At 47.4% G+C, this 26036-nt stretch overlaps 1 protein-coding gene across 1 annotated transcript in view; it reads left to right on the top strand.

Annotated features, from left to right (window-relative positions):
- LOC121568438 (glutamate receptor ionotropic, kainate 4-like) overlaps positions 1 to 26036 on the top strand; it is a 180740-nt gene that overhangs the window by 150346 nt on the left and 4358 nt on the right. The window contains exons 12-18 of the mRNA XM_045220923.1: positions 2990 to 3103; positions 17693 to 17802; positions 18800 to 18973; positions 20120 to 20285; positions 20846 to 21071; positions 22680 to 22808; positions 23421 to 23539. Coding sequence (XP_045076858.1) covers positions 2990 to 3103; positions 17693 to 17802; positions 18800 to 18973; positions 20120 to 20285; positions 20846 to 21071; positions 22680 to 22808; positions 23421 to 23539 — 1038 coding nt within the window. The remainder of the gene's footprint in view (positions 1 to 2989; positions 3104 to 17692; positions 17803 to 18799; positions 18974 to 20119; positions 20286 to 20845; positions 21072 to 22679; positions 22809 to 23420; positions 23540 to 26036) is intronic.

Raw genomic sequence — 26036 nt, 5'->3', positions numbered from 1 at the left:
AAGCTCTCTGTTGTATTACAACCGTTATGCCGAATGCGTTGCATCAGTTGTATACCTTTAGTGTGTATGGAGCCTATATGTGGGTGTTATGTGTGCAGGCATAGTGTGTCTCCGTGGACTCTAGGATAAAATGTTTCCATCTGATATGTGATAGGCTGAGTGTGTCGTAGTAAAACATGTCCCCACTGATGTGATCTAGAAAAGTAGTGTCCAAAGCTATTGATTGATGTTTTCACATTCAGAGCATCCTACAGTAAGGGGATGTCACCATGCAGAGATGTGAGGAGGAGGAGGAGGAGGAGGAGGAGGAGGAGGAGGAGGAAAGGTAAAATATGGAGGAGAAGGAAGAGGTGGAGGAGAAAGAGGAGAATAGGAGGAGCGTAGGGGGAGGAGGAGGAGGAGGAGGAGGAGGAGGAGGAGGAGGATGTAGAGGAGGAGCAGGACGAGGAAGGCTGTTAATTAGTCCAGAATATGCCTGATCCAGATGGCACCCTATTCCCTTTATAGTGCACTACTTTTGACCAGGGCTCTGGTCAAATAGGGTGCCATTTGGGACACAGCCATGGGACACATACATGTCTTTAAAAGGGCCCAGCTAACCAGTCTGCTAAACCATCTGAACCGGGTTTTTTTGTGAACGAAAGGGCTATATTGCTGGTCTTAGAGTGGGGTCGCACTGGGGGAGGAGAAGAGAGGTGGAGAGAAGAGAAGAGAGATTGTACTGTAGCTAGCCTATAGCGGCTGACTGAGTTAACACAGAAAAGTAGAGCGAACGCTGAGAGAAGAGAATGTATGGCCAAGCTTTCCACAGGCTTCCTATGCAAGGCTACAGTCTGCTAGCTGGGCACGGGGGCTTTACTTTAAGCAGCCATAGAGATGGAGACAAAGCCCTAGCGGGAAGATGAAATGCCACGTACAGTGGGGAACCTCTAACTCAATGAATTATTCAGCAGCCGTAGGGACGACTTTGATTTTTTATTCCTATCTCTCTTTTTTTCCGGGGCACCATCTTATGATTGAGCGAAAGTGGAAACAAGTGTGGTGGCATGGGGAAAGAATACAACGGTGCATTATTTAAAAGCTGACTTTATACAGTGTGTTTTTTCTCTTTCTCTTTCTTTCTCTCTCTCTCTCTCTCTCTCTCTCTCTCTCTCTCTCTCTCTCTCTCTCTCTCTCTGTCTCTGTCTCTGTCTCTGTCTCTGTCTCTGTCTCTCTCTCTCTCTCTCTCTCTCTCTCTCTCTCTCGCTCTCTCTCTCGCTCTCTCTCTCTCTCTCTCTCTCTCTCTCTCTCTCTCTCTCTCTCTCTCTCTCTCTCTCTCTCTCTCTCTCTCTCTCTCTCTCTCTCTCTCTCTCTCTCTCTCTCTCTCTCTCTCTCTCCCCCCACACCCTTTGAGTAGCTGTTCGATTCCAGTAATCAATTGATTTATATTCAATAGGTGCATTAACATTTCAGCAGCCGCTACGGTTCCGTGTAGCGGAAGGAGGAGTGACGTCTTTCTTTAGTTTTTTTGCCTAGATATCTTTTGTTGTTGCTTTCAGGGTGGCTGGGGGTTGGCTAAATGCCTGGTTTTGCTCGTTCATTCACAGTTGTTGTGAGTGAAAACACTTTAAAACAACCACTAAAAAGCCCTTTTTCACCACTGTGTTAGCACCTGGAGCTCTGTTTTCACTGTTGAAGTTATTCTGGACAGGATTGGTCAACTCCTCCAGGGGCCTGTACTCAAACAGAGTGAAGCTTGTATGAAAAGCCCCCCTCTCTTTCTCTCTCTCACTGTGTTCTCAACTGCTGCTCTCAGATCAAGGCAAAGGCATATGACAGCCTGAGTCCCTCATAGGACCACCTATAATGAAAGGTGTATGATACCCACCTGACAGGGTACATTACAACATAACAAGACCCAGGGTTAGCCTTGACACTAAACCTTCTGCTTATCTCTCTACAAGGTATCTCTACCTACAACTATACTACTGTCTCTCAAACAAAGTTATTCTTCTTGACTGGTGCAAATTTGTTTGTTAGTCAATTTTATTTAGTGTGTCAATGTGTACTGTGACCATGATGGCATGGCCCTAAGTGATGATGGGTGTGCTATCCGAGCAAAACATTTCCACAGATTCTTTTGAACAGAGCCTTCTAGCCAAGTCAACTGGGGGCTGATGGATTAAAAAAACAATGGGGTCATGAATGCTGACGGTTGGATCCAGCACTGTAGGCAGGCAGGCTCTCCTCTCATTTAGAGTTGAGCTCTGACAATCCTCTTATTTTCCAAAGGACAAAGAGCAGTGTAGGGTTGCACTGGGTTCTGGGGGAGATGAATATCCCTTGCAGATGCACTTTGCAGCGTTGAATGATTACTGGGATCGAGCAGCCACCTCCACAGCCCTACCATGCCGAGTAGCACTGACTGGCTGGCTGGCTGGCTGACTGGCTCAGCCTGGCTGGCTGACTGGCTGCGGTGTCAAGTGATTTGTCATAACAATCTGCCCTTCGCCTGCTTAAAAAAACATTGCACTCTGTTCTAAGGTGTGTCTCAAATGGCACCCTATTCCCTATATAGTGCACACATTTTGACCAGAGCTCTAAGGGTCCTGCTCAGAAGTAGTGCACTACATAGTGAATAGGGTTTCATTTGGGATGTAGCCCTCCCCTCTGTTCTACACTCTGTTCTCCCTGGTGCCCTGCATGAGTCAGGTCTCAGACACAAAGCCATTGGTGGATTATGCTGCAAACTGCTGGCAGACTAGGCGTCACAGACAACAATGGCAGCACAGTAGGAGTGGAATTACACCAGTAGCCTACTTACTATTTCATTTAACTTTCCATGCATTTTCCACCCCCACAACCCAACCTTTGCTACTGTAGGTTTACCTATCTCTGCATATCTGAACAGTTGGTGTGGTGTGTGTGTGTGTGTGTGTGTGTGTGTGTGTGTGTGTGTGTGTGTGTGTGTGTGTGTGTGTGTGTGTGTGTGTGTGTGTGTCTATTCCAGAAAGCGGACCTGGCCGTAGCCGGGCTCACCATCACTGCAGAGAGGGAGAAGGTCATCGATTTCTCCAAGCCTTTTATGACCCTGGGAATCAGCATCATGTACCGTGTGCACTTGGTAAGACTAACCTCTGACCTCTCCGACCCCTACAAACAACCTGGCTGACCCCTGACCCCTACAAACAGCTCGCGCCAACCCCACACACCGGGCGCCACGGCAGTCAGTGGACCGTGGCTAATGACCTAGCGACCAATCATCAGCCTCGGTCTGGGAGCCCGTTCAGCCCCTCTCCTCCTCTCACTACATCCCTCTCCTGTCTCTACCTCCACCAGAGTAACAGATGATGTGCTCTGCTCTGTGATATGCTGGTGTGAATCGACCTGATAAATGGACTTCTTTCATTCCCATTCCCACTTCTTCTCTGATTGTGACTGGGATCTAATTTGCACCAATAATAGCCCTGAGCCCTGCGTATAGAACAAGACCCAGGCAACAGTTGTGGAAATTCAATACCGCCGTTTCTATGTTTAAACACCAGCCAACCATTAATCAAAGGCCTTCCCCCAAACCCGAGGTGACACACTGGTCTCTCCGCTGGCCACTGGCCGGATAGAGCCGCTTTGGACCGAGCGGCGGCGTGTAAAAACATTTAATATGGTGTCCCAGTAGGGCATTTACTCACAGCCGCCCCTGTCCTCCCTGTCCCCCCGTCTGCGTCCCTCCCCTTTTCCTGGTGCTAATAGGTGCAGCTGCCAGGAGAGAGGCTCCATTGGACCAACAGTTGGTCGAATGAATCGATAGCAGCAGGTGCAGCGTTAAGTGGGCTGCCGTATCACCTCCGCGGCAGGCAGAGCGTGCTCATTGGCGTGTTCCTGCGAGCTGACGCGGCGTGGAGGAGGAGAGGAGAAGCCCACACACATTGCAGCTCAATATTGACACACACACTCCCACTGTCCTAAAAATGCAGGCACAGACAGACAGGGAGGGAGGCAGGGGGAAGGATAGAGGGATGGGATGAAGAGCATAAGGTAACTGGCAGAGAGAGATGTGGAGCCTCCACTGCTTAAGATCAGGAGTGAAGGGCGGAAGAGACTAACTGCAAAGTGTGAGAGTCTGCTGCACTGATGTCTGTCTGTCTGTCTGTCTGTCTGTCTGTCTGTCTGCCTGGAGTCTTTTCACAGTACCTGTCCCTGATGTCTCCTTCTTCTCACTTCATCTCTCTACCCAGGACTCCCTAACTCCCAGTGCCCCTTGGCAATCTCTTAGGTCTCACACAGAGCTACAAGGCTCCAGCTCCAACATTCAATATTAGAATTTCTGTGACTGCACGTGTTTAGGTTTAATCCACTAGCTATTGATCTCTGACACAGTGATTTCTACAAGGGCCCCCGCTATTTATTTCAGACTTTCATTGAAATTCTCAGCCTGATCAATAACAATGGAAAATGGAGCAAAATAGAGACGCCTGTTGAGGTTTAATTACCTGCTGCATGGCTGTAGAATTGGCCTACTACCAGGGCCGGATTACCGAACGGGCATGCAGGGAGGTAGATGTCCTGGGGCCTGAAATGCATTAGTCTGGCCCTGTCTACTACTGTTTAATCTATTTCTGTTCATAGTGCACCCATATAGTGTGTGTGTGTGTGTGTGTGTGTGTGCACACTTGTGTGTTCTTAATCTATTCTTAATCTTATCTTGATTAACTGGTTTTATAAAGTGTTTTGGGAGAACACGAGAGTCCTTCATCTCTCCATCTTGGAGTATACTCCGAGACTGACCACTCCACCAATCTGTCCACTTGTTTCATCCTCCGAGGCTGACCACTCCACCAATCTGTCCACTTGTTTCATCCTCCGAGGCTGACCACTCCACCAATCTGTCCACTTGTTTCATCCTCCGAGGCTGACCACTCCACCAATCTGTCCACTTGTTTCATCAAACCCCCTTTCTCATCATCCCCCACTATGTTCTGAGCACATCTTTCCACCAATCCCTCCCTCCTAGTAGTAGCAGTAAAGACAGAACGAGACAGAGCGATAAAGAGAGAGAGAAATGGAGAGAGAGAGGAAAATAATATTGAGGGTGTGTATGGATATTAAAAACCTAATTAGACCCACAAGTTAATTAGGGGGTTGGTAGAGAGGGGAGCGGTGTCACATTCACGAGCTGCCCTGTGGGAGTGTGGCACTGGGATCCTGATTGAGTGTGTCTGCCCCCCTCCAACCTCGCCCCAACCTCCATCTTCCCCGCCTCCCCTCTCCCTCTCAACCGCCCCAGACATCCTGCGAGAGAGAGCACTGAGGGAATCTGGGACGGCGGCGAATCAACAACCCCCCTCGCCACATAAACAGAACACCTCCACCTCCGTAGTCACGGAGGCCATAATAGCAGGGATGTGAGTGGCGAGTGGCGGACCACAAATAGGGACGTGTCTCTCAAGGGGGCTGGCGTTTGTAAAAAAAACAGGTTACTCTCCTTCACACTGTGTGTTTCTGTAGTGCGGTCACGCCTCCCTCCCAGGTTGAATGTGTGGGGAATGACAATATGGGGAGGGAGGAGGGATATGTTGGTGAAATCCTTGAACGTGACCTCACTCACTGAAAGGCAAAGACAGTACAGTATGAAGATAGGCAGAAACTGCTTCTCCAATAGAAATCCCTGATCACACTTGTAGGCGATGTCATGGTGACATTGGCTAGCTAAGCTCATGCGCAGAAACACATCATCGGGTCTAACGGTTGTCTTGTTCCGAACTACGCATGTGCAGGCCGTCAAATCGAAGGCACGCCTTTGATATAAAATTGTTTTTGACAAAAATGAAAACGTGTCAGTTTGTCACTTTCACGTGGTTGGATTAATAACAAGTTCAACTACTTAAGACATTGGCTCGAATCTAGGTTGTGCCTTTAGATTTCGAGAAAATTAACAACTAATGAATAAGTTTTCAACTCTCTCATTGACTTCTCAAACCCCGGCCTGGTCTGCTTGGTCTTCTTTGCAAGCGTTCCCGGAAGTCTCGCGATGTTGCGCCTCTGGGTTTAGAAACTCTGTGCTAAAGGTCTTATATCCCGCCACTTAACACAAAGTAGAGCTTACGGGGAGAGGGGTTTGTATAACGCTTCATTTCCAATTGTTTGGATTGGCTTGTAAAATCAGCACGGGCAATGAGGCAGTTGTCACAACTGGCGCCTCCCTTCTCCTCTCTTCCTCTCCCCCGGTTCTCCATTTGATGGGATGATGAGGATAATTACACTCTATAAAGCTCATGTCCAATAAAGACCTTCCTATCCAGTCAGAGTGCCATGCATGCATGGATACAGTCATGAGTACAGTCAGAGACCTGTTGTACAGTGCAGAGCCTGTGGTCAAGTGGTAACAGTCCTGACTTTTGGCACATGAGCCGGGAGACCAGGGTTCAATTCCCGCTTTTCCCCAATGTCTAAATAGTCCTAATAAATAGAGCCATTACATTTTATAAACCGTATAATATGTCATAGGTGAATACTTGCATATAACAAGTAATAAACCATTATACCTGCAGGCTTCAAGTAAAGTGTTACCATAAAAAGACCTCTTGTGCTCGTAGCTGCCTTCACCAGTCATGATGCCCACCTTGACTACAGATCAGTGCAGATGACTGGCACCTCAGAGGGCTTCCTGACAGCCTGAGGTTGGCTCTCTCTCCTATTTGAGAAGAAACAAATTACATTTTACATTTTACATTTTAGTCATTTAGCAGACGCTCTTATCCAGAGCGACTTACAGGAGCAATTAGGGTTAAGTGCCTTGCTCAAGGGCACATTTACGTCATTTAGCAGACGCTCTTATCCAGAGCGACTTACAAATTGGTGCAATCACCCTATAGCCAGTGGGATAACCACTTTACCCTTTTTTTTTTTTTTTTTTTTTTTTGGGGGGTAGAAGGATTACTTTATCCTATCCCAGGTGTTCCTTAAAGAGGTGGGGTTTCAAATGTCTCCGGAAGGTGGTGAGTGACTCCGCTGTCCTGGCGTCGTGAGGGAGCTTGTTCCACCATTGGGGTGCCAGAGCAGCGAACAGTTTTGACTGGGCTGAGCGGGATCTATGCTTCCGCAGAGGAAGGGGAGCCAGCAGGCCAGAGGTGGATGAACGCAATGCCCTCGTTTGGGTGTAGGGACTGATCAGAGCCCGAAGGTACGGAGGTGCCGTTCCCCTCACTGCTCCATAGGCAAGCACCATGGTCTTGTAACGGATGCGAGCTTCAACTGGAAGCCAGTGGAGTGTGCGGAGGAGCGGGGTGACATGAGAGAACTTGGGAAGGTTGAACACCAGACGGGCTGCGGCATTCTGGATGAGTTGTAGGGGTTTAATGGCACAGGCAGGGAGGCCAGCCAACAGCGAGTTGCAGTAATCCAGACGGGAGATGACAAGTGCCTGGATTAGGACCTGTGCCGCTTCCTGTGTAAGGCAGGGTCGTACTCTCCGAATGTTGTAGAGCATGAACCTGCAGGATCGGGTCACCGCCTTGATGTTAGCGGATCACGCCAAGGCTCTTCGCACTCTGGGAGGAGGACACAACGGAGTTGTCAACCGTGATGGCGAGATCATGGAACGGGCAGTCCTTCCCCGGGAGGAAGAGCAGCTCCGTCTTGCCAGGGTTCAGCTTGAGGTGGTGATCCGTCATCCATGCTGATATGTCTGCCAGACATGCAGAGATGCGATTCGCCACCTGGTTATCAGAAGGGGGAAAGGAGAAGATTAGTTGTGTATCATCAGCGTAGCAATGATAGGAGAGGCCATGTGAGGATATGACAGAGCCAAGTGACTTGGTGTATAGGGAGAATAGGAGAGGGCCTAGAACTGAGCCCTGGGGGACACCAGTGGTGAGAGCACGTGGTGCGGAGACAGCTTCTCGCCACGCCACTTGGTAGGAGCGACCAGTCAGGTAGGACGCAATCCAGGAGTGAGCCGCGCCGGAGATGCCCAGCTCGGAGAGGGTGGAGAGGAGGATCTGATGGTTCACAGTATCAAAGGCAGCAGACAGGTCTAGAAGGACAAGAGCAGAGGAGAGAGAGTTAGCTTTAGCAGTGCGGAGAGCCTCCGTGACACAGAGAAGAGCAGTCTCAGTTGAATGACCAGTCCTGAAACCTGACTGGTTTGGATCAAGAAGGTCATTCTGAGAGAGATAGCAAGAGAGTTGGCTAAAGACGGCACGCTCAATAGTTTTGGAAAGAAAAGAAAGAAGGGATACTGGTCTGTAGTTGTTGACATCAGAGGGATCAAGTGTTGGTTTTTTGAGAAGGGGTGCAACTCTCGCTCTCTTGAAGACGGAAGGGACATGGCCAGCGGTCAAGGATGAGTTGATCAGCGAGGTGAGGTAGGGGAGAAGGTCACCGGAGATGGTCTGGAGAAGAGAGGAGGGGATGGGGTCAAGCGGGCAGGTTGTTGGGCGGCCTGCAGTCACAAGTCGCAGGATTTTATCTGGAGATAGAGGGGAGAAAGAAGTCAGAGCATAGGGTAGGGCAGTGTGAGTAGGACCAGCAGTGTCATTAGACTTAACAAACGAGGATCGGATGTCGTCAACCTTCACAGTTTCTCTTTCAGAGAGAGAGGAGGGGGGGGGGGATTCAGGAGGGAGGAAAATGTGGCAAAGAGCTTCCTAGGGTTAGAGGCAGATGCTTGGAATTTAGAGTGGTAGAAAGTGGCCTTAGCAGCAGAAACAGATGAAGAAAATGTAGAGAGGAGGGAGTGAAAAGATGCCAGGTCGGCAGGGAGTTTAGTTTTCTTCCATTTCCGCTCCGCTGCCCGGAGCTCTGTTCTGTGAGCTCGCAATGAGTCATCAAGCCACGGAGCTGGAGGGGAGGACCGAGCCGGCCGGGAGGATAGGGGACACAGAGAGTCAAAGGATGCAGAAAGGGAGGAGAGGAGGGTTGAGGAGGCAGAATCAGGAGATTGGAGGGAGAAGGATTGAGCAGAGGGAAGAGATGATAGGATGGAAGAGGAGAGAGTAGTGGGAGAGAGAGAGCGAAGGTTGCGGCGGCGCATTACCATCTGTGTAGGGTCAGAGTGAGTAGTGTTGGAGGAGAGCGAGAGAGAAAAGGAAACAAAGTAGTGGTCGGAGACATGGAGGGGAGTTGCAGTGAGATTAGTAGAAGAGCAGCATCTAGTAAAGATGAGGTCAAGCGTATTGCCTGCCTTGTGAGTAGGGGGAGACGGTGAGAGGGTGAGGTCAAAAGAGGAGAGGAGTGGAAAGAAGGAGGCAGAGAGAAATGAGTCAAATGTGGACGTAGGGAGGTTGAAATCCCCCAAAACTGTGAGGGGTGAGCCATCCTCAGGAAAGGAACTTATCAAGGCGTCAAGCTCATTGATGAACTCTCCAAGGGAACCTGGAGGGCGATAGATGACAAGGATATTAAGCTTAAATGGGCTAGTGACTGTGACAGCATGGAATTCAAATGAGGAGATAGACAGATGGGTTAGGGGAAAAATTGAGAATGTCCACTTGGGAGAGATGAGGATTCCTGTGCCACCACCCCTCTGACCAGATGCTCTCGGGGTATGCGAGAACACATGGTCAGACGAGGAGAGAGCAGTAGGAGTAGCAGTGGTAATCCATGTTTCCGTCAGCGCCAGGAAGTCGAGGGACTGGAGGTTAGCATAGGCTGGGATGAAGTCAGCTTTGTTGGCAGCAGAACGGCAGTTCCAGAGGCTGCCTGAGACCTGGAACTCCAGGTGTGGGGTGCGTGCAGGGACCACCAGGTTAGAGAGGCAGCAGCCACGCGGTGTGAGGCGTTTGTGTAGCCTGTGCAGAGAGGAGAGAACAGGGATAGGCAGAGGCATAGTTGACAGGCTGTAGCAAATGGCTACAATAATGCAGAGGAGATCGGAATGAAATGAACTAAACATCTGGGAGAGGAGAGAGTAGGGCCTCCCTCACCAAAACTTCCACCTCAGAAACTATAATTGTTTCACTGAACCACCCGAACAAAAACTCTCCCAACTTCCACCTTTAGAAATCAGAATTGTTGTGAACCACAGCGGTTCAATGTTTCAAGGAATGGACTCAACCCACTTTATTCAGCTAGCTAACTATGACACCATAGCTAACTAGCATGCTAGCATCCAATAACACACAGTTTAGCACCAACACTTGGTCACAACAAACCACCAATAGTGTGTTAACACACTAAACGGATAATTCGTGTCCGTGTCTAGTTCCTTTCATAACGCAGCAATAATTAAACGTTGGCTAGCTAGCACAAATATATTGTATTTAGCTGCCACAGTACAGCACACAATGGCTACTGTGTTGACTCTGTTCGAAAAACGGCTAGCTAGCTAGCTTCGTGCTACACCCGGCACTTCCGAAAACAATGCGAACCTACAATAACTATAAATGTACCATCACACCTTGCCATCCGTACCTACCTCCCTCCCTCCATCACCCAGCACACACACACACACAATAACATGTTACCAACTTAACCCTTTAACTGGCACCAATAAAAAAATATCAGAAAAAGTATTGTTCTGCAGAATATGTGTATTTAGCCTCAATATAGGCCATAAATGGATCATTTTTGTTTGCATGACATAAACTTTGAAAAATAATGCATAGCAAATTAGAGTAAATTAATTCTGTATTGGAATTTGCATAGACTTTTTAAATCATAAAAAAAATGATACATTAATTTACATTATATCTGCTTAATTTACTTATAATGGAAGACAGGCCTGGTTAAATGAGTACTGATATCAAATATACATCAAATATTATACATTTGTGTCAAAATATGACTATTTAAATGCATGTAAATTCACGCATTTACTGTTTATATGCTTAGAATACCAGTAACATTACATGTACTGAATGATATTGTGAAACATATTGAAGATAACAGGCAAACGGTAAATAATGATATGGGTATGAAAGGATTTTTGTATTTGCACAGACAAAGAAATCTCATAAAATTTCTCCATTGTCCATTATCACTGTCTTTAACTTAATAGCATTCCTTTAATGGGCAACTCAACCGCCAGGTAGAGCATATTTTTCACGAGTTCTTAAAATTGTAAAACAACATCTTAGTAATTTAATCATTCTTAAATGGTGTTTTTGAGGTCAGCAACATTTTACAACCTTGAAATTTCCCATTGTATACATAATTAGTACAAAAAATGTGTGGTAAATGATGTTCTATTTTGCTCACATTCACTTCCTGGTTTTCAGGCATCTTTGAATGGGTGTTATGAAAACCACATGATCCTTTGACTAAATGGCATTGGTAGAGATGATAAAATATGCCAAACAAAATTAATATGTTTAATTTAATTTAAAATTGGTTGTCAACCGCCCGGTTGAGCTGCTTGTTAAAGGGTTTTAACACTGCTGCGCTGAGATGCCTGGAGGGCCACAGAGAATGAGCTACTGTTAAATACAGGACAAGAGGAGAAAATGCTCAGTGGCTTTACACAAGCAAATATAATGGTTGGCTGAGCCATACTTGATAGAAATGCCATTGAGAATACAAAACACACTACTGTATCACTTTCAAGGTGTAACCTCATAAAATATAGTCTGGTCACACAAACCTTTGCTTTATCAGTCCCTTTCACTCTGCACTTTCATTTTTGATTCTCCTAGGCAACTGTTTACATTACATCAGGTGTGCCTACGTTTTTGTTCTATGTACTGCCGTTACATCTTGAAAGTTGACCTCACTTCATAGTGTTATTATATATCACACAGCCCAATGTCCTCTCTACCTCTTAAACAACCATATCACAGAAGAGATTAGTGAACAGCATGTCCCATCTCACTTTATCTTCCTCTCTCTCTCTCTTCCTCTTCCTCTCTCTGTCTCCCTCCCCCTCTCTCGCTCTCCCTCTCTCTCTCTCTCCCCCTCCATCCATCCCTCTCTATTTCTCTCTCTCTCTCTCTCTGATTTTTTCACTACACCATCTGTTAGTGTTGTGCTGTTTCCTCAACAGCTCTGCTCTTCCTTAATGGTCCCTTAGTGGCAACTAAACAGGGAATTAAATAGAGTAGCGCTGTAAGCAAAACGCTCACTTGGCACCAGGTTGGATGACCACAAGATACCTCGTGCCAGCACAACCTTTACCAAGTTACTTTTCGCCGTATAGTTTCTTCTTTTGCAGGCATTGTCACTGCATTGCACCGTTATTGGCATTACCTTTTACTGTATGTCCTGCCTTTGTAACGGAGGTGGTTTAGAATGCCGAGGCTTTAACTCAGTAGGCTAAGACAGTCTTCTGGCATGCAGGAGACCCAGGTTTGAACCCAGCGGTCACATCCTCAAAGAAGATACACACACTACCCTTTCTCGTTGCAAGACTCTCTCCGACACTAGAATGGTCTCTGACCAGTTTGAGTACCATTACACAGTCACCTATCAGAGAGTACGGTGATGCTGGCACCATAAATGGATCATTTTCAGAAGGCAGGCCATCAGCTGGTAGCATTAGGCTCTTCAGACAGGCCAGTCCTAATTCTCTCTACTGTAATGAGACATCTCCAGCTCCCCTCCTATGTTGCTCAATTACACTAATATGGGAGTGATTACAGACACGTTAATGAATATTCGGCCTCATCCAGGCCTAATTATGGATTAATTAATCATTTTGAATTTTTAGATGCCTTTAAATCCTTTCCCCTTGCCGCACATGCAATATATTTTTGGGGGAGGGAGCGTTTGTATTGCATGAATGTTGTATTGCTTATTATCAAGGGGATTGTAGTTTTGGTGAATTGATGGTACATGTTACATATCAAATGTGGCCTCACTGTCACGATCGTCGTAGGAGTGAGTAGACCAAGGCGCAGCGTGTGAAACAAACATGACTTTAATTAGTTAAAGTTATCAAAACAAAACACGACTCGTGAAGTCCACGGTAAACAAATACCGACACGGAACAAAAACCCACAACACCCAAGGGAAAACATACCGATTAAATATGGCTCCCAATCAGAGACAACCAGCCGACAGCTGACACTCGTTGCCTCTGATTGGGAGTCACACAGGCAAACATAGAAACAGACAACCTAGAACACCCAAACAAAGAAACAGAACACATAGAATGAACACACCCTGGCTCAACATATAGAGTCCCAGAGCCAGGGTGTGACAGTACCCCCCCCTAAAGGCGCGGACTGCGACCGCGCCTCAACTAAAGCAAAACAGGGGAGGGCTGGGCGGGCATACCTCCTCGGCGGCGGCTCCGGCCCGGGCTTGCCCACCACCCTCCAACAAACCCCCATAGCGCCCCTGGTCCGGTCTGGCCCCGCTGGCTGGAGCTGGACTGGACGTAGCAGGAGCGGTAGGCTTCAGCTCCTTAGTGGAGCAGTAGAGCGGTACCTGAATTGGCACCGATGACCCAGGCACGGGTTGTGCCGGACTGACGACTCGCACCCCTGGCTTGGTGCGAGTGGCAGGAACGGGCCGGGCCGGGCTGGCGACGCGCACCATAGACTTGGTGCGAGTGGCAGGAACAGGCCGGACCGGGCTGGCGACGCGCACCGTAGACTTGGTGCGTGGAGCAGGGACAGGCCGGACAGGGCTGGCGACGCACACCGTAGGCTTGGTGCGTGGAGCAGGAACAGGCCGGGCTGGGCTGTCAACGCACACAGTAGGCTTGGTGCGTGGAGCAGGAACAGGCCGGGCAGGGCTGGCGACGCACACCGTAGGCTTGGTGCGTGGAGCAGGAACAGGCCGGGCTGGGCTGTCGACGCACACCGTAGGCTTGGTGCGTGGAGCAGGGACAGGCCGGGCTGGGCTGTCGACGCACACCGTAGGCTTGGTGCGTGGAGCAGGGACAGGCCGGACTGGGCTGGCGACGCACACCGTAGGCTTGGTGCGTGGAGCAGGAACAGGCCGGGCAGGGCTGACGACGCACACCGTAGGCTTGGTGCGTGGAGCAGGGACAGGCCGGACAGGGCTGGCGACGCACACCGTAGGCTTGGTGCGTGGAGCAGGAACAGGCCGGGCTGGGCTGTCGACGCACACAGTAGGCTTGGTGCGTGGAGCAGGAACAGGCCGGGCAGGGCTGGCGACGCACACCGTAGGCTTGGTGCGTGGAGCAGGAACAGGCCGGGCTGGGCTGTCGACGCACACCGTAGGCTTGGTGCGTGGAGCAGGGACAGGCCGGGCTGGGCTGTCGACGCACACCGTAGTCTTGGTGCGTGGAGCAGGGACAGGCCGGACAGGGCTGGCGACGCACACCGTAGGCTTGGTGCGTGGAGCAGGGACAGGCCGGACTGGGCTGGCGACGCACACCGTAGGCTTGGTGCGTGGAGCAGGAACAGGCCGGACCGTACTGGGAACACACACCACTGGCCTTAAACGGGGATCAGGAACGGGCCGGACCGGACTGGCAATACACCTCAGTACCTCTCGCCGTGCCTCTACAACTTCCTTCCCTCCTCTCGCCAATGGCTCCCGTAACCCGGTGGCCTTCTCTCCTCGTCTCCCATTTCGCCCTGTGGCAGCCTCCTGCTGCCCAGTCGCCCATGCCGTGTGCCCCCCCCTAAAAATTTCTTGGGGTTGCCTCTCGCCTATCCGACGTTGACCCGTTTGGCGCCGCTGCTCCTCTCCTGCCTGGGTCTCCCCCTTTATCGCCTTCCGGTACCGGACAGCCTCCTCCTCAGTAATCTGCCCCCAACAGAGGAGGACATCCACAAGAGTCACCTCCTGCGTGTGTTCCTGGACACGCTGCTTGGTCCTGGTATGGTGGGTTTTTCTGTCACGATCGTCGTAGGAGTGAGTAGACCAAGGCGCAGCGTGTGAAACAAACATGACTTTAATTAGTTAAAGTTATCAAAACAAAACACGACTCGTGAAGTCCACGGTAAACAAATACCGACACGGAACAAAAACCCACAACACCCAAGGGAAAACATACCGATTAAATATGGCTCCCAATCAGAGACAACCAGCCGACAGCTGACACTCGTTGCCTCTGATTGGGAGTCACACAGGCAAACATAGAAACAGACAACCTAGAACACCCAAACAAAGAAACAGAACACATAGAATGAACACACCCTGGCTCAACATATAGAGTCCCAGAGCCAGGGTGTGACACTCACTGTGTTAAGAATATGTCACAAGAATAGGCCTAATCTTACAATATGCTGTTTGACCCCTTACAGTAAGTCAGATAACCTACAGTTGAAGTCAGAGGTTTACATACACCTTAGCCAAATACATTTAAACTCCGTTTTTCACAATTCCTGACATTTAATCCTAGTAAAGATTCCCTGTCTTAGGTCAGATAGCAGAGATAATGATTTATTTCAGCTTTAATTTCTTTCATCACATTCCCAGTGGGTCAGAAGTTTACATACACTCAATTATTTGGTAGCATTGCCTTTACATTGTTTAACTTGGGTCAAACGTTTCGGGTAGCCTTCCACAAGCTTCCCACAATAAGTTGGGTGAATTTTGGCCCATTCCTCCTGACAGAGCTGGTGAAACTGAGTCAGGTTTGTAGGCCTCCTTGCTCACACACACTTTTTCAGTTCTCCCACACATTTTCTATAGGATTGAGGTCAGGGCTATGTGATGGCCACTCCAATACCTTGACTTTGTTGTCCTTAAGCCATTTTGCCACAACTTTGGGAGTATGCTTGGGGTCATTGTCCATTTGGAAGACCCATTTGCGACCAAGCTTTAACTTCCTGACTGATGTCTTGAGATGTTGCTTCAATATATCCACATAATTTTCCTTCCTCATGATGCCATCTATTTTGTGAAGTGCACCAGTTCCTCCTGCAGCAAAGCACCCCCATAGCATGATGCTGCCACCACCGTGCTTCACGGTTGGGATGGTGTGTACTCCCGAGTGGCGCAGTGGTCTAAGGCACTGCATCGCAGTGCTAGCTGTGCCACTAGAGATCCTGGTTCGAATCCAGGCTCTGTCGTAGCCGGCCATGACCGGGAGACCCATGGGGCGGCGCACAATTCGTCCAGGGTAGGGGAGGGAATGGCCGGTAGGGATGTAGCTCAGTTGGTAGAGCATGGCGTTTGCAACGCCAGGGTTGTGGGTTCATTTCCCACGGGGGGCCAGTATAAAAAAATTATATAATAAAAAAACAAAACATGGAATGTATGCACTCACTAACTGTAAGTCGCTCTGGAAAAGAGCGTCTGCTAAATGACTAAAATGTAAATGTAAAATGTGTTCTTCGGCTTGCAAGTGACCCCCTTTTTCCTCCAAACATAACGATGGTCATTATGGCCAAACTGTTTTTTTTTTGTTTCATCAGACCAGAGGAAATTTCTCCAAAAAAGTACGATCTTTGTCCCCATGTGCAGTTGCAAACCGTAGTCTGGCTTTTTTATGGCGGTTTTGGAGCAGTGGCTTCTTCCTTGCGGAGCGGCCTTTCAGGTTATGTCAATAGAGGACTTGTTTTACTGTGGATATAGATACTTTTGTACCTGTTTCCTCCAGCATCTTCACAAGGTCCTTTGCTGTTGTTCTGGGATTGATTTGCACTTTTCGGACCAAAGTACGTTCATCTCTAGGAGACAGAACGTGTCTCCTTCCTGAGCGGTATGACGGCTGCGTGGTCCCATGGTGTTTATACTTGCGTACTATTGTTTGTACAGATGAACGTGGTACCTTCAGGTGTTTGGAAATTGCTCCCAAGGATGAACCAGACTTGTGGAGGTATACAAAAACTTTTTTCTGAGGGCTTGGCTGATTTCTTTTGATTTTCCCATGATGTCAAGCAAAGAGGCACTGAGTTTGAAGGTAGGCCTTGAAATACATCCACAGGTACACCTCCAATTGACTCAAATTATGTCAATTAGTCTATCAGAAGCTTCTAAAGCCATGACATCATTTTCTGGAATTTTCCAAGCTGTTTAAAGGCACAGACAACTTAGTGTATGTAAACTTCTGACCCACTGGAATTGTGATACAGTGAATTATAAGTGAAATAATCTGTCTGTAAACAATTGTTGGAAAAATTACTTGTGTCATGCACAAAGTAGATGTCCTAACCGACTTGCTAAAACTATAGTTTGTTAACAAGAAATTTGTGGAGTGGTTGAAAAACGAGTTTTAATGACTCCAACCTAATTGTATGTAAACTTCCGACTTCAACTGTACATAGCTGTGCTGTTGCCCCTAACAACACCACGTCCGTCCTTACAGTTCTGTCTTTGATGGACTGTACTGGATTGAGTTTCTCCATCTCCATTGAAGATAATGTAATTGGCCCTAGCTAGTGAGCTGGCCTTCTGCAGTCACTTTCAACCATGCATTTTCCAGAGCTCTATTTCAGACGTAATTGGTTTCATTTTGTGGACAATGGCCGTCGGTGCTAGATAATTAAGCAGTATGAATTAACTCTATATAAAACCCAGGCTGATAATCTCCCAGGAGTAAATCTAGACCTGAGGCATATAGCTCCATGTCTCAGAGTCCCAGTCAGAGTAAACACAGGAACACTCGGTCATAGGGATTCATCTGTAAGAGATGTATTGGCTTAGGGTGTATCTGTGTGTATGTAATGTAGCTAACCACCTCTCTCTCTCTCGCGCTCTCTCTGTGTGTGTATGTGTGTGTGTGTGTGTGTGTGTGTGTGTGCGTGCGTGCGTGCGTGCGTGTGTGTGTGTGTGTGTGTGTGTGTGTGTGTGTGTGTGTGTGTGTGTGTGTGTGTGTGTGTGTGCGTGCGTGTGCACGTACGTGTGTGTGTTGTAGGGGCGCAGACCTGGCTACTTCTCCTTCCTAGACCCTTTCTCCCCTGGGGTGTGGCTCTTCATGCTGCTAGCCTACCTGGCAGTCAGCTGTGTGCTCTTTCTGGTGGCCAGGTACGTCCTCCAACTCCTCTCAGCTCCACATTGACATCTACTGGTGCTTTGGAGCAACTGACATGTCATAGACAGTACAACTATACACGTGTTGCGTCCCAATAATCTCTCCTTTCTCCCGAATTGTGCACTTGTTCATGGATTTGAAAAGAAATTACTGGTATATGGAAATTCCCTACCAGGTATAGACTCACATGGAGTAGTGAATGAGTGCACACTTCAGGAGGAAGGAGAGATTATTTGGTAGCAGGCAGCAACCCCTTGATGTAATAATGTATGTATTTATTGTGTAAATGTTTTATTTTATTTATATGAAAAAAGAGTGTGGGGGAGGGACCTTTCTCATTTTGAAAAGTGATGATTTTGAAAGTTGATGGAAGTGGAACCATCTTGATTAAATATTGATGTCATTTGACTGTACCTGAAAGAAACATTTGGTACATTTAAAAAGCAACAATACAAGAAAACAACCTCCCACTGAAAAGTGAAAGCGACAACAGCTGTAATGAGACATTCTGAGAGGAGGGGTTGCCAAAGGTGTGCTGACATCAGGATTTAAGTGATTTGATTTGTTGGAAGTCAATTATTCTTTACCCGTTTGTATGTTGAAAGAAGCTAAATACAATGTGTTACCCTTGTACCGCTCTGTATTATGTTTTCCACTTGAAGATTTGCGTGGTCGAAGCATGCATTAAATTAATTACAGGTTTTTAGAACTTGGATCATCCTACAAACACAGGAATATACCGGAAGCTGTCATGGCAGCTCAATGTTCTGCTCCATACAGCATATTTAGTAGCTAATTAGGCTGCTTTCACTCACAGCAGACAGCAGCAGGTGTATGGGAGTGTACATCAGCTGACCCAGGGGAACTGAAAAACACGTTACACCACCTCATGGGATTCAAGAAGACTTTGTGCTTAGCTGACTGTTTAAGTCGTTTTTTTCCCCTCTAATTTCCCTCACCGTGCGCCTGCGTTTGTGCGTGTCTGTTTAGACTCACCCCCTACGAGTGGTACAATCCCCACCCCTGCCTGAAGGGGCGCTGTAACCTCCTCATCAACCAATACTCGCTGGGCAACAGCTTCTGGTTCCCCGTGGGGGGGTTCATGCAGCAGGGGTCCACCATCGCCCCCCGCGCCCTCTCCACACGCTGCGTCAGTGGAGTATGGTGAGTACAATATTTTTTTTCTCACGTGGTCCTTTCCAGCACAGTTCCAGCAACTATGGTGGATGTATAACCAGGCCCATCCAGTATAGCTCGGTTTGGTGCAGTAGTGTGAAAAGGGTAATAGTGTACTTACTCAGTCACACTTAGACACTCGTACACATACTGCACATGTATCTGTCTAGACGCTTCCACACTATCTTGCAGACCTGAACCATACTGTCGCTCAGATATATCATTTCCAGCATGGTTCCAGCCACTATGGCGGATGCATAACCAGGCAGGCTAGCGCAGTAATGCTCGGCTCAGCTCAGTAGTGTGGAAAGGGTTTATCAGTAGTTGCTAATTAGAGGTTAACCTTTTGCCTGTGGCCTTGACCTCTCTACTGCAGCTTCAGGAACATCAAAGTAAACATTTTCCCATGTTTCCCTTAAGACGACACTATGATCATATCGTGTGTGTGCCGCTGCTCCAATTAGGCTACCACCTTGGCCCTGAGTATTTCCTATTCAGGTCACGTGGTCCAATTTGTAAGTCGCTCTGGATAAGAGCGTCTGCTAAATGATGTACATGTAAATGTCATGGAAAAATGCAGAGTCTGATACTATACCTGATACTGTACCGCTGAGGTAGTCTGTGTGAGTCTATACCTGGTAGACACTGGGGTAGTCTGTGTGAGTCTATACCTGGTAGACACTGGGGTAGTCTGTGTGAGTCTATACCTGGTAGACACTGGGGTAGTCTGTGTGAGTCTATACCTGGTAGACACTGGGGCTAGTCTGTGTGAGTCTATACCTGGTAGACACTGGGGTAGTCTGTGTGAGTCTATACCTGGTAGACACTGGGGTAGTCTGTGTGAGTCTATACCTGGTAGACACTGAGGTAGTCTGTGTGAGTCTATACCTGGTAGACACTGGGGTAGTCTGTGTGAGTCTATACCTGGTAGACACTGAGGTAGTCTGTGTGAGTCTATACCTGGTAGACACTGAGGTAGTCTGTGTGAGTCTATACCTGGTAGACACTGAGGTAGTCTGTGTGAGTCTATAGCTGGTAGACACTGAGGTAGTCTGTGTGAGTCTATACCTGGTACTATACCTCTGAGGTAGTCCCTGTCGGTATGTCTGACTGCTGCTCCCGCTGTTCCTCCAGGTGGGCGTTCACCCTGATCATCATCTCGTCCTATACGGCCAACCTGGCTGCCTTCCTCACCGTCCAGAGGATGGAGGTGCCCATCGAGTCAGTGGACGACCTGGCTGACCAGACGGCCATCGAGTACGGCACCATGCACGGGGGCTCCACCATGACCTTCTTCCAGGTGAAGGGCACACACACGCACACGGACACGCACACACACGCGCACACACACACACATACCACACACACGGCCCCCTCCACTATAATAGATGACCTGTCACTGATCTTATCTTAGACCCTGTCACCTCACTGTCTGTCCCCCTCTCCACCTTCACTGACCATTACTTATCTGTTTCCTGTCCGGTTGTCAATATCCTCTTCCCCCTGAAGGAAAGCTCAGTGCTGCACCTGGAGAGATGGGCAGTGTGGGTCGGCCGCTGACTTTCCCTGTCTGTCTATGTAGCTGGCCTCAAAGCAGGCTTTCGCCTGTCAAAGAGAAAGAGAGCGGGAGATAGAAAGAGAGAAAGACAGAGAGAGACGGAGAAAGACAGAGAGAGGGACCAAGAGAGAAAGACAGAGACAAAGACAGAAAAAGAGAGAGTCAGAGAGAGAGGGAGCTCCTCTCTTTCCTTTAGATTCCTATGGGGCCTCTTTTGTGCTCCAAAGCTCAAAGCATGCCCTCAGCCCTCAGATCAGACCAGATCTGACCGTGTTTCTACGATATGTCCCCCTATATCATAGAACTCGCGCTACCAGACGTACCAGCGCATGTGGAACTTCATGCACTCCAAGCAGCCCAGTGTGTTTGTGAAGAGCACGGAGGAGGGCATCGCCCGCGTGGTCAACTCCAACTATGCCTACTTGCTAGAGAGCACCATGAACGAGTACTACCGCCAGCGCAACTGTAACCTCACCCAGATAGGAGGTCTTCTGGACACCAAGGGCTACGGCATTGGTATGCCAGTGGGTAAGTGGAGAGGGTGGAGGGAAGATGGGGAGGAGAAGGAGGGGTGCGTAGGTAGGAGGAGAGAGTATACATTTTAACCTCTTAAGGATCGGACCCTTTTTTTCAATTTTCGCCTAAAATGACATACCTAAATCTAACTGCCTGTAACTCAGGACCTGAAGCAAGGAAATGCATATTCTTGAGATCATTTGAAAGGAAACACTTTGAAGTTTGTGGAAATGTGAAATTAATGCAGGAGAATATAACACATTAGATCTGGTAAAAGATCATTAAAAAAAATTAATAAGGTGTTTTGTTTTTTAATCATCTTTGAAATGCAAGAGAAAGGCCACAATATAATATTGCAGTTTAGGCACAATTTAGATTTTGGCCACTAGATGGCCGCAGTGTGTGTGCAAAGTTTCAGATTGATCCAGTGAAGCATTGCAATACTGGACTATTTTGTATCAAGTCTGCCCAAATGTGCCGAATTGGTCAATTGATACATTTTCAAGTACATAACAATAGAGAACATATAAAAATGATATGCTAATACAAAATGTAAGTTTACACACTCCCAGGAATGTCATACATGATGGATCATTAGCTTATACACTAACTTTCACACATCTAGATGGCTGGGCGGGCTGGGTGTGGAGCCAGAGACAGCAAGGGTTCAAACTGTAGAACCCAGTTCCTACATTTGAATATAAAAATTGATTTTATCAAACAAAACTATGCTACATTTTATCTCTGGAACCCTCAGGATGACAAATCAGAGCAAGATTACTGAATGTAAGTACATTATTTACCTTCAGAGGTGAATGTATCAAACCAGTTGCCGTGATACGTTTTTTTGTTGTTGGGCACTCTCCTCAAACAATAGCATGGTATTCTTTCACTGTAATAGCTACTGTAAATTGGACAGTGCAGTTAGATTATAAGACATGTATATGTCCTGGAAAGTTTGCTGTTACTTACAACATTCATGCTAATCACATTAGCGGACGTTAGCTCAACCATCCCGTATATGGGACACCGATCCCATAGAGGTTAACCTCACCCAGATAGGCCTGTTGGATACATCGGCATTGCAGTGGGTAAGAGAAGAGACAGAACTTACACGACGCCAACTGGACCAGGCATCTTTTTGCCAAATTTATGGGTTTTCTCTGCTCATTGTCCTTAGTGCAGTGTTTAAGGAAATGCTGTCATTACCTCACTTTCAAAGTCCAGTGGAGCAAACTGGAATGATTTAAATTATTTTCAGCGACTCTTGGTATGGATTGGAGTTGAATAATCTATATTTTATTGTTCAAAGTCAAACCAACAAACGCATTGTCTTTGAAAAGTGTTTCCCAAAACCCTAGCCTTACCACTTACCAGTATTTGTTCAATTTGAGAAACACTTCCTTAGTATACAGTGTGGGATATGCAAATCATAGGTCATAGGAAGGTAACATTTACACATATAGACACTTATAACACTTCTTGTAAAATGCACTCATCAGAATCCATAAAAACACATGCTACAGGAAACATCCCAGGAATTTAACTATATGTTCACTCATTGACGAAATGGTCTTTGCAAGGCTGTGACCCTTTGTACATCCCTCTGTTCCTCCTCAGGGTCAGTGTACCGGGATGAGTTTGACCTTGCCATCCTCAAGCTGCAAGAAGACAACCGTCTAGAGATCTTGAAGAGGAAATGGTGGGATGGTGGCAAGTGTCCAAAGGAGGAGGATCACCGTGCCAAAGGTGCCATTACCCCTCCATCTTTCATTCTCTCTATAGCCATCCATCCTTCCCCCTTGTCCTCCCCCTTTCATCTTACTCACCCTATTTAGACTGGTTTAGTGTCAGGGTCACTGTGTGTGTGTGTGTGTGTGTGTGTTTGTTTGTGTGTGCGCATGCTGTAGGTGCAAGCTAATGGAGCTGATATTTGGCAGTCTCGGCCACGTACACAGGCTTGCCGTGCGGGCCTGACAAAAACTAGGGCAAAGGTACTGCTCTGTTACAGCTGTCGTGGGCAGCCTAGCTGTTTGAAAAGGAGGTGCTTTCTGTACCTTTGAGTGCCATTAATACAGGGACCTTTGAAATGTTTGGATCCTTTTTTTTTTTTGATTGGTGGATTCAAATAAAGTATTTCAAATGTGTGCGTTTGTGTGCTGGGGGGGCATGTGTGTATATATGTGCATTGTATATGTGTGTGCATTTGTGACTCTCTCTTTCCCTCTCTCTCTTTCTCTATTTTTGTTTCTCTCTCTCTCTCTCTCTCTCTCTCTCTCTCTCTCTCTCTCTCTCTCTCTCTCTCTCTCTCTCTCTCTCTCTATCTCTCTCTCCCTCTCTCTCTCCCTCCCTCCCTGACAGGGCTAGGCATGGAAAACATAGGCGGTATCTTCGTGGTGCTGGTGTGTGGTCTCCTGGTGGCCATCTTCATGGCGGTGCTGGAGTTTATGTGGTTTCTGCGGCAGACGCCCGGAACAGAGGTGAGAGAGGGCTATTTTACCTGCATCTGCTTAGTATCGCTCTCCCCGCCCTGATGCTCTCTTCTCCCAGACCCAGCTCAACTCAAGGAGCAGCAAGCCCCACAAGCCCCACTATGCTGCCTCACACAGGGGGAAGCACACAGCTTCCTATCCCTGCCAGCCCCTTGCCGAGTGGGCGCCATGCCTTTTATTTGCCTCCGAGACCTAAGCCAAAGATAATGCCTCACATACAGTATCTAACTATCTATCTACAGGCTAGACCTCAGCTGTCTCCACTGGTAGTTAATGTGACTTTAAATGATATGATTTTATTCTTGAACAACCTAAAATCAGCCCCCTTTGAATGAACATTTGAATGAGACGTAGTTTCGTGGTTTGAATTGGATTTAATTTCAGTTTCTGCTGTATTTTTCTGTCATGTTTTTCTTTAAGAAATATGATTGTGTTTTCAATTGGATATTTTCCCGATACAACACCGTGATCATTATTTTTTTCTAAATAAACCAGCATGTGTACAGAAAAGCCCATGCCACCTGACTTATTTTTGGGGGGACTAAGAAACTATCAAATTAGTGTGTGCGTGTACAAGCTGTCTATCTATCTAAGTGCGTATTTGGATTGGCTTGTTTGATTTTTGTCAGTTATAATGACATGGCTCATAGCCCATGCAGTGCCTTTCTAAGCTTATTCCCTTCTATTACATTGCACAAAGGGAGATGCCATAGCCAACACAGTTAGAAAGTTGGACTGTGTGACTACAGCTCACAGTGATGTGTGATTATCATGCCTTTCTCTGTTCTCCTCACCCTGACTTTTTTTTATTTTTTTTATTTGACCTTTATTTAACCAGGTAAGCCAGTTGAGAACAAGTTCTCATTTCCAACTGCGACCTGGCCAAGATAAAGCAAAGCAGTGTGATAAAAACAACAAACACAGAGTTACATATGGAATAAACAAAACGTACAGTCAATAACACAATACAAAATCTATATACAATGTGTGCAAATGTAGTAAGTTATGGAGGTAAGGCAATAAATAGGCCATAGTGCAAAATAATTACAATTTAGTATTAACACTGGAGTGATAGATGTGCAGAAGATGATGTGCAAATAGAGATACTGGGGTGCAAATGAGCAAAATAAATAACAATGTAAATAACAATATGGGGATGAGGTAGTTGGGTGGGCTAATTACAGATGGGCTGTGTACAGGTGTAGTGATCGGTAAGCTGCTCTGACAACTGATGCTTAAAGATATTGAGGGAGATAAGTGTCTCCAGCTTCAGAGATGTTTGCAGTTTGTTCCAGTCATTTGCAGCAGAGAACTGGAAGGAATGGTGGCCAAGGAGGTGTTGGCTTTGTGGATGACCAGTGAGATATACAGTGGGGAGAACAAGTATTTGATACACTGCCGATTTTGCAGGTTTTCCTACTTACAAAGCATGGTCTGTAATTTTTATCAACAATCCACAATGGCCAAGAACAGAGAGCTGTGTAAGGACATCAGGGATAAAATTGAAGACCTGCACAAGGCTGGGATGGGCTACAGGACAATAGGCAAGCAGTTTGGTGAGAAGGCAACAACTGTTGGCGCAATTGTTAGAAAATGGAAGAAGTTCAAGATGACGGTCAATCACCCTCGGTCTGGGGCTCCATGCAAGATCTCACCTCGTGGGGCATCATTGATCATGAGGAAGGTGAGGGATCAGCCCAGAACTACACGGCAGGACCTGGTCAATGACCTGAAGAGAGCTGGGACCACAGTCTCAAAGAAAACCATTAGTAACACACTACGCCGTCATGGATTAAAATCCTGCAGCGCACGCAAGGTCCCCCTGCTCAAGCCAGCGCATGTCCAGGCCCGTCTGAAGTTTGCCAATGACCATCTGGATGATCCAGAGGAGGAATGGGAGAAGTTCATGTGGTCTGATGAGACAAAAATAGAGCTTTTTGGTCTAAACTCCACTCGCCGTGTTTGGAGGAAGAAGAAGGATGAGTACAACCCCAAGAACACCATCCCAACCGTGAAGCATGGAGGTGGAAACATCATTCTTTGGGGATGCTTTTCTGCAAAGGGGACACGACGACTCCACTGTATTGAGGGGAGGATGGATGGGTCCATGTATCGCGAGATCTTGACCAACAACCTCCTTCCCTCAGTAAGAGCATTGAAGATGGGTCGTGGCTGGGTCTACCAGCATGACAACGACCCGAAACACACAGCCAGGGCAACTAAGGAGTGGCTCCGTAAGAAGCATCTCAAGGTCCTGTAGTGGCCTAGCCAGTCTCCAGACCTGAACCCAATAGAAAATATTTGGAGGGAGCTGAAAGTCCGTATTGCCCAGCGACAGCCCCGAAACCTGAAGGATCTGGAGAAGGTCTGTATGGAGGAGTGGGCCAAAATCCCTGCTGCAGTGTGTGCAAACCTGGTCAAGACCTACAGGAAACATATGATCTCTGTAATTGCAAACAAAGGTTTCTGTACCAAATATTAAGTT

Source organism: Coregonus clupeaformis, chromosome 6 (assembly GCF_020615455.1).
Source record: "Coregonus clupeaformis isolate EN_2021a chromosome 6, ASM2061545v1, whole genome shotgun sequence".
NCBI classification, from domain to species: domain Eukaryota; kingdom Metazoa; phylum Chordata; class Actinopteri; order Salmoniformes; family Salmonidae; genus Coregonus; species Coregonus clupeaformis.
This window is presented reverse-complemented; position numbering and strand designations above follow the sequence as displayed.